Source organism: Microtus ochrogaster, chromosome 8, assembly GCF_000317375.1.
Source record: "Microtus ochrogaster isolate Prairie Vole_2 chromosome 8, MicOch1.0, whole genome shotgun sequence".
Classification (NCBI taxonomy): Eukaryota; Metazoa; Chordata; class Mammalia; order Rodentia; family Cricetidae; genus Microtus; species Microtus ochrogaster.
The window spans coordinates 13,660,560-13,669,663 of NC_022015.1; the positions used below are offsets into that span (position 1 = coordinate 13,660,560).

At 44.5% G+C, this 9,104-nt stretch overlaps 1 protein-coding gene across 1 annotated transcript in view; it reads left to right on the forward strand.

Moving 5' to 3' along the window:
- Cog7 (component of oligomeric golgi complex 7) overlaps window positions 1–9,104 on the forward strand; it is a 66,590-nt gene that overhangs the window by 21,517 nt on the left and 35,969 nt on the right. Inside the window, exon 7 of the mRNA XM_005351135.3 lies at window positions 5,861–6,059. Within this exon, the coding sequence (XP_005351192.1) occupies window positions 5,861–6,059 (199 nt within the window). The remainder of the gene's footprint in view (window positions 1–5,860; window positions 6,060–9,104) is intronic.

Sequence of the window (9,104 nt, forward strand, 5' to 3'; positions counted from 1 at the left end):
ATGCCTGCAGGCCAGCAGAGGGCACCACACCCCATTACAGATGGTTGTGAGCCACCATGTGGTTGCTGGGAATTGAACTCAGAACCTTTGGAAGAGTAGTCAGTGCTCTTCACCCCTGAGCCATCTCTCCAGCCCCCTGTCATGCCTTTTTTATGTGTTGCTGGGGATGGAACCCCAGACTTTGTGCGAGCACTCTGTTAATGGAACTATATCTTCACTCCTCCCCGCTATTTTTTATTTTTCTAGACAGGGTTTCTCTGTGTAGCCCTGGCTATCCTAGAACTCATTCTGTAGATCAGGCTGGCCTCAAACTCACAGAGATCCCCCTGACTCTGCCTCCTGAGTGCTGGGATTAAATGTGGCTCACTCTTTTTTGGTAGACACTTGATCTGATCCTGTCAAGGCTGTTGTTAAAGCCACTCTGAATAGCACTCCACAAGGGTCTTTATACTTAACTGTAAATACCTGAGAGTAGACTTGGTGAGTTCTGTGGGCAGGGTATGTTTTGGTATAGGAGAAATTGCCAGACCTTTTCCAAAGTGGTCATATTTTCTGCGTTCACACCAGTGTTTGAGGGCCCTGCTTGCTGTGCATCTGCGCTGATGCTGATGTTGTCATTCTGTTTAATTTTAGCTCTTCTGGTGGGTGTGTAGTAGCATCTCATTGTGATTTTGATTTGCATTTCCATGATGACTAAAGGTATTGAACACCCACTTGTGTGCTATTGGCTGTTTGTGTGCATTCCTTTGTGACGTGCCTACTCAAGCCTCTTGCTTGTTTTTAAAAATTGGGTTATTTGCCTTTGCACTAAACTCCTAAAGGGAGTTCGTCTTTTTGGATAGAAGTCCTTTCTCAAATATGTTTTGTAGACACTGTCTTCCGGTCTGTAGTGTGAGCAGAGGGTTTTTGTTTGCTTTGGGAATGCCAGAGGATGAACCCAGAGTTTGCACATGTCAGTCAAGTGTGCTGCCTCTGGTCTGCATCCCCAGCTCTGAGCAGAAGTTTCATTTATTTATTTATGAATCAATATATTTATGGGGCAGGGGGCATGTTTCTACATGCCATTGTGCACATGTGAAGGTTGGAGTACAGCTTGTGGGGGTCAGTTCTTCCTTCCCCAGGTGGGTCTCAGGAATTGAACTCGGGATGTCAGGCTTGGCAGTAGGTGCCTTTCTCCACTGAGCCATCTTGCAGGTGATTCTTTTTTGTTGATTTTATTTTTATTTGTGTGTTTGGGTGTGCCTCATGTGGGTGGGTTCCTGAGGAGGTCAAAGGGTGTCAGATCTCTTAAAGTTAGGGTTAGAGGCAGTTAGCATGATGCTGGGAACTGAACTCTGGAAGAGCAGCATGTGCTGTTAACTGCTTAGTCATCTCTTCAGCCCTTAGAAGTTCTGATTTTGGGGAAGCCAAGTTTATCATTTTTTTTTTCTCTTATGGGTATTGTTTTTCTTACCCTAAAGCACTGTCACTAGCCCGCAAGTTGCAAAGGCATTCTTTTTTTTTTTTGTTGTTGTTGTTTTTTTTTTGGTTTTTCGAGACAGGGTTTCTCTGTAGCTTTGGAGCCTGTCCTGGAACTCCCTTGGTAGACCAGGCTGGTCTCGAACTCACAGAGATCCGCCTGTCTCTGCCTCCCAAGTGCTGGGATTACAGGCATGCGCCACCACCGCCCGGCTTGTTGTTTTGTTTTTAAGATAGAGTTTCTCTACGTAACAGCCCTAGCTGTCCTGGAACTTGCTTTGTAGACCAGGCTGTCCTGTCTCTGCCTCCCGAGTGCTGGGATTAAAGGCCTGTGCAACCACTGCCCGTCTGCAGAGGCATTCTTGGTGGTTCCGTCTAGAAGCTTATTAGCTTCTCCTTGAGCTCTGGGGCCCATCCTAATGAGTGTTTGTGCACAGTGAAGGGCAGGTCACAAGGTCTCACCACAGGTTGGTGAGGCTAACTCTGCAGCCCTCGTTCCTCAGTCTGGTCTCTTAGGCCTTATCCCCGCTGTGCTCTTCTTCTTACAGAAATGACTGGAGCACAGGGGAGGAGGCAGAAGAAGCTGCTCTAGTCCAGCTCTAGTCCAGTGGACTCTTATTTGTTACCTGTGTACAGAGACATTTCCTGGACCTCCACTGGCATTTTGTAAAAGTATGCTTCAGTTAGAACATCCTGGGTCCATTCTGTTCAGTTTTCTTTTTCCTTTGAGTGACTGGACAGAAGGATTCTCTGGCCATTTGCCACAGAACAACAAAAATTCAAGTATGATTTTGGAATTGATACTGATTTCTTAGTCATGGATGTAGTAACCATGACACAGACAGGCAGAGAAGCATGGTTAGATCATGTTTCATTGATACAGAACCTCTCCTAAAGCCACAGGTTGGAGGAAGATGTCTATAAAAGAGCTGATAAAGGGCTTATATTTGAAATAGATATAAATTCTAGTAACTGCTTAGTAATAAAAGGCAGATAAACCAGTTTTTCAAAATGTGCCCAGGTCTTGACTAGACCCATTACAAAGGAAGATAATTCCACAGCTCCTTAAGTAAAGTTTTAAAGTAACACCTAAAATTAATGAATTTAGTAGGGATGTGGGTGGTGACTTGGTGATTGGGGATCTGAGAAAGGTAAATACCAGCTGTGGTACAAGCTGGTGATAACAGCCAAGAAGAGCTGGACATGACAGCTTATTGAGAGGCAGAGGCAGGAGACTCACACCTGGGCTACATAGTGAGTCTCAGACCAGCCTGGAAAGAAAAATGTTAAAAAAAGAATGAGCAGCCGTTAGGATCTGTTCCAAGGAGTGCTGTAGCAGCTGTTAGTAACCGGAAGAAAGGAAAATCAAAAGAGAGATTTCATTCTTGGTTAGTGGGGAAATTATTGACCAAAACAGAGACAGTAAGAGCATTGAGTCTTGAGAAGTCAGTTGGAAATAATGAATTTCAGTTTGTAATGCTTCAAAATATTTATTTTTGTATTGAGGTCAGAGGGCGGCTTCTTGGAGTCAGTTCTCTCCTTCCACCTTTATGTGGGTCTTGGGGATTGAAATTAGGTCATCAGGCTTTCAAGATGAGTGCCTTCACCCACTGAGCCATGCCAGTAGTCCTGGGATGCTTTAATGTTCCAAAGGAGAGTGGTTAGCAAAATAGATGGTTGGAAGGCTCACTCAGGACATCCAAGGTGGAGTGGGATCCCCATCCAGCCATTTCATTAATTGTTGGATTTGTGGGGTTCTCCCCTCTCTCCCTCTAAGACTCCAGCAGAATATAGAATATGATTCATGAAATGAAACAAAAGTCCATTGAAGTTATATAAATTCTTGGAGTGTCTAGGAAAAAAGTATGAACATATTTTGGGTTATATGTATGACCTTATGACCAGTTGCTAGTTGTCTTTGATTCATTCTGAGCTGGCTAGTGATTTCTTTTCTTTACTTTTTTTTCTTCTCTCCCTCCCATTTTCTTCTCATAAGAGGAAACAGTTTCTGAGCACCATTTGTTATCGGGATGACACTTTCCCTGTTAAATGGTCTTGGTGTTCTTGCTATAATGCTGGCTGAACAGAACGAGCTAGGAAGTGTTCTGTTAGTCTGCTAGCTGATGTTATAGCAAAAGCCCTTACACTGGATAGTTTACATTTTTGAGATTTTTTTTTATTTTTTGTGTGTGAGAATTTTATCTGCATGTATGTGTGTATGTGCCCCATATGCATATAGTGCCTGCAGAAGCCAGAAGAGGATGCTGGATGTTCTGGGACTGGAGTTACAGAGGGTTGTGAGCATCCATGTGAGTTCTGGGAATTGAGCCCAAGTCCTCTAGAAGAGCCATCTCTCCATTCCTTGACTGGATAGTTAAACAGCAGTAATAGTCTCAAAATTCTGTGTGCTAGAAGTTCGAGATCAAGTTAGGCGCAGGGCTGGAGTCTTCTCTCCGAGTTTCCCTGCAAATGTGCTGGTTGTCCTGACGTCTTCTCATGAGGACACCATCACGTAGAATGAGAGCATGTCCATATGGTACCATCGTATTTTCATTACCTCTTCAAAAGGCTGTCTCCAAATAGAGTCATATTTAAGGTATTTGGTGGCTAAGGCATAGCATTTTAGGGAGACACAGTTTAGACTAGGAAATGCTCCTTCAATGTTTCAGTGTCTCTGAAGGATTGGAATAGATTATTTGTATGTTTTATAGAGTTCACCGATGAAGTGCCATCCGTTTTGATCTTTATTTGGACCTTGTTTTTGAGACAAGGTCTCATGTATTCTAGGCTATTGCTGATCTCTTGGTCTTTCTGCCTCTAGTCCTGTACTGGGATTGCAGGCATGGAGCACCATACCAGCTGTCTGGGCATTTTTGACAGCTGATTCATGATCCTGGCCAACCTTAGGTCTATTTGGAGTTTCTTTTTCCTCTGGAGCCAGTTTTGGTAGACTGCAGCTAGTACCATGTCCACATGTTCAGGCTGCTGGTAAGTAGTTGTTCACGTCCTCCCTTAGGACTGTTTCTGCTGTTATAGACTTGGTGCTAGTGTTCTTACTTGCGTATCTGATTTTAGCAAGTCGAATACTCTGTCCTGTTTCCTTAGTTTAGGTACAGGTTATCAATTTTAGAGCTCTTTGCAAAAAACCAAAAACAGTTTCTGGCATTGATTCTATGTATCTGAAACCTCAGTAATCTTTTTCTGACTTTTAGTTTAGGTTCTTATTTTTCTAGTTCAGGTTCTTGTTTTTTCAGGCAGAGTTCATATAGCCCAGGCTGGCCTTGTTTTTGCTGTTAGCTAAGGATGACTTTGAACTTCTGATTTGCTTGCCTCTACTTCCCAAGTGCTGTGACTCCAGACGGGTGCCACCACACCTAGTTTTTTGTGGTTTTGGGGACTGGAGCCATGCATGGTTGATAGGCAAGAACTGCCCCGTCGACCTGCATCCCTACCCTTAGTTCTTTAATGCATGCATTTAGGTGACTGATGTGAGATCTTTACTGTATGCATTTATAGCTGTGAATTCTCCTCCTTGATCTGTTTTTGCTGCATCTTGTAAATTGAATAGTTTGAATTTTGTTGGCTGTATAGTTTTCATTTGCATCTATTTTGGTGTTTGGCTTTTTTTGTTTGTTTCCTTTGTTTTGTTTTTCTGTGTAACAGCTCTGGCTGCCTTGGAACTCACTTTGTAGACCAGGCTGGCCTCGAACTTGATCACCTGCCTCTGCCTCCTGAGTGCTGGGGCTAAAGGCATGCGCCACCACCACATGGCATTCAGCTTTTCTAAGACTAACTCTTATATCTGAGTTCATGTTTGCACCTATCTAGGTCATAGTAAAAAGGTAATAATCAGCACAGGGAGGTTGAGAGTATTTTTTAAATGGAATTTGTACGTTATTCAAATTTTCCCAAGAGGTGTGCAGAGAGGAGAAGCGACTTGAGGCCAGGTTCTGGGCTGTGCATGGCCTCCAGCTCTAGTCAGTGTGGCTCTCTCCTGTGTTTGCCCTGCTCGTCCTGCAGCTCTAGTCAGTGTGGCTCTCTCCTGCGTTTGCCCTGCTCGTCCTGCAGCTCTAGTCAGTGTGGCTCTCTCCTGCGTTTGCCCTGCTCGTCCTTTCTTCCCTTCAGTCTCTCCGTTGTCACCTGAGTCCTCACTGATGAGTGTCTCAGTGCTGTACCAGGCATTTGGGAAGCTTGAGTAAGTCGGCATGCGGGCCATTGATAGACGTGCTTTTCTGGCCAAATTGCACTCCTGCCACTTTCCATTCTGTCTCTGTCCGGTTTTCCTGGTGAGGGAAACTCGGGACTCCCTGCTGGCCCATCTTGAGCAGTCCTAGGGGCCTTGGAGCCATCGGGAGACAGCTGGCTCCTGTGCACTGATGCACGTGCCTCCCTCCCACTGCAGGTTTTCAAGAACCCCCACGAGGTGGTGACGGTACTGCTGATTCAGACCCTGGGGGCCTTGGTGCCCTCCCTGCCCATGTGCCTCAGTGCAGGCGTGGAGAGAGCGGGACCCGAGCTGGAGCTCACCAGACTGCTGGAGTTTTATGACACCACCGCCCACTTTGCCAAGGGGCTGGAGATGGCACTGCTCCCCCACCTCCGTAAGCATTCCTACCTTCTGTCTGGCTCGTCTTTACTGGCTTTGGGGCCGGGCTTGTTTACTGTCTCAGGTAGCTGTATGGAAGGGAAAGGGGTCAGTGTTTCTCGACTCACGTGGAGAGCTTTCCCGTGAAAACAGTGCCCGCATGGAAGTGGGTTTCAGCGTACTCGCCTGGCTCAGTGCTAACCTGAAGCTTCACATACTCCAAGGCAGGGACAGACACTTCTGCCATGCCTGAGAGTGTGAAAGAGGGAGGTGGGAGTGGCAGTGAGCTGGCAGCAGGTTTCAGTGGGAGGAGCCTCTTTGTTTTCAGTCAAAGCCTTAGACAGTTGGACCTAAACAGTAAGCTTGTGGGAACACAGGCTAGAGGGGAAGGTTGTGAAGGACACAGCAGCCTTGACCGGTCTGAAGCGACTGTGGGGAAAGTGGCTATTCCCAGTGGCCAGCTGTGAGCAGAGCACAGCTTATCCCGCTTGGGTACGCTGTGTGCGGGCCGCCAAGCTCCCCAGCTGTTTTCCACCTGTATGAAAGCATCATAAACTTTTAAGCAACATAGACCTTGTGACGCATGCTGCTGTCAAATCAGGAAATTGCTTCAAGAAGGCCTCATTCTGCCGTGTGGCTGTGGGGTGTCACAGACTTCGTTTATTTAATAGTTATTCTCTTTAATTACATTGTGTTTAATTGCCTGTACATTCCAGGGAGTGTGCTTATTGTTCGGGTTCCTGATGATTCATAGGTGTTATGGCACACTCACTAATCAGGCCTCACTTGTGGGAGACGCACAGTCATGTGGGTGGTTTCCAGAGAACTGTGATGCCCTGGCCCAAGTGACTAGAGAATGCTTAGCCTGGGTACCCTGCTAGTGCAGGCTGGCCGAGGTAGGGCAGAGAACAGGTTATATCCATTCCTCCCTAAGGATGGACTTTCTTAAAGACTTGAGAACCACCCTCTGAAGTCAGCATGAAAGCTTAGATTCTAGTAATTCCAGGTGAGGCCTTCCAACTGCTTTTTTTTTTTTTAAATTGACTTAAGCCAAAAATACTTTTGGAAGATGGATGTGGTGGTGTATGCATGTATCTCAGTACTCAGAGATGTATTGGATTAAAATCCAGCCTGGGTTACATAGTTTGACCCCATCCCAAAACAATAACAGAGCCACCACTTTAATCTGAACACTCCAGAGTCAGAGGTAGTTGGCTCTCTGAGTTTGAGGCTAGCTTGGTCTACAGAGTGAGTTCCAGTCCAGCCTGAGCTACACAGAAAAATCCTGTTTCAAAAAAACAAAACAGAACAAAATAATCCCAGTAGCAAAACAGGGAGCATGAAAATGATCTGTAATTTAATCGTTAAGAAAGAGATAGCAGTTGCATTCTTTTCTATTCCTCCCAGCAGTTCATATGTAAATGCACATTGAAGCTGGACTTGCTGGCATGCCCTGCAACCCTGGTCCTTGGGAGACTGAGGAAGGAGGACTGTGAGTTCAAGACCAGTCTGAGCTATGTAGTGAAATCCTGTCTCAAAATTCCAACTTGCCTCAATAATTAAATAAGTGCATACTATTTACAAGCATTAATATAAATATATAATATATAAAATATGTTTAACATACTTCATAAATATTTAACATATATTATACTATATAATGTATAACTACTATGTTATTGCATGAAGCCTATTTAATGCATTGTATATTGATATTATATGCATATATGCTATAGTACAATAATGTACATAACCCATAAAAATGTATGTATGTATTTATTTATTTATGCAAGGTTCCAATATGTAGCTCTGGCTGACCTGTTAAGAGTTCACTACGTAGACCAGGCTGGCTTCAAACTCACAATGATCTATTTGACTTTGTTTCACAAGTGTTAGGATTAAAGGCATGAACCACCATTTCTGGCAAAATATTTTAAAATATTGGTGGTGTATAATCTTATATTCTTTTTGATTTCAAATAATATACTGGGAGCCAGGAGGTACTCAGCTGGCAAAGTGCCTGCCTCTGAGCATGAGGACCTGAATTCAGCCCTAGCATCCATATGAAAAAAGCTAGGCATAGCATCTCATGCTTGTAACTCTAGTACTGGGACGACAGAAACGGGAGTCTTCCTGGGCTTCCTGGGCAGCTTGTCTAGCCTAATCGGTGAGCTCCAGGCCAGTGAGAGACCACATCTCAAAGGAGGTGGATGGCATTCCTGAGGATGACACCCAGCATTGTTCTCTGGATTCCTCACGTGATGTACACACAAACATTTAAAGAAGGATAATAGAATGAATATTTTCTTAGGTTATTGTTATCCTAAAACCTGGCTTCTAATGGCTGCTTCATAACTATGGCATGCGTTTTGGTTTGCTTGTTTTGAGACAGAGTCTACATAGCCCTGGCTGTCCTGGAACTCTCTAAGTAGACCAGGCTGGCCTTGAACTCACTGATATCCTCCAGCATCTGCCTCCTGAGTGCTGGGATTAATGGCAGGTAGTGGCATGCCTGACCCTATGGCATACTTTTTACTTAAATAGTTATTATTTAAGTAAAATCTTTACTAACTGTCTGGGGAGAGTTTCTGAGCCAGCCTTGAGGTTTTAGAAGTATAAAGCTGAAGCTGCTATGCCCGGGGCAATTTAAAGGTGCCCATCACATTTGTGTCTTCTCCTGTCCCTTGGGTGAGTGGTGCCCCCACCACCCACCTAGCCATCCTCCCCATCATTGCGTTCTTTCTTTCTTCCATCATTTCCCAGTTCTTAGAAAATTAATGACCTATCACTTTGGTTTTTAATGTTTTAAAATTATCTGTTTGGAGATTTAATCTAGTTTTCATTAATTTTTTAGAGCAATTCATTTATTCATTATTGAGTACATGTATAAAAAGCAATAAAAATATGTGTTGCAAAATTTCCTGACAAAGCCAGGCGATGGTGGCGCATGCCTTTAATCCCAGCACTTGGGAGGCAGAGACAGGCGGATCTCTGTGAGTTCGAGACCAGCCTGGTCTACAGAGCTAGTTCCAGGACAGGCTCCAAAGCTACAGAGAAACCC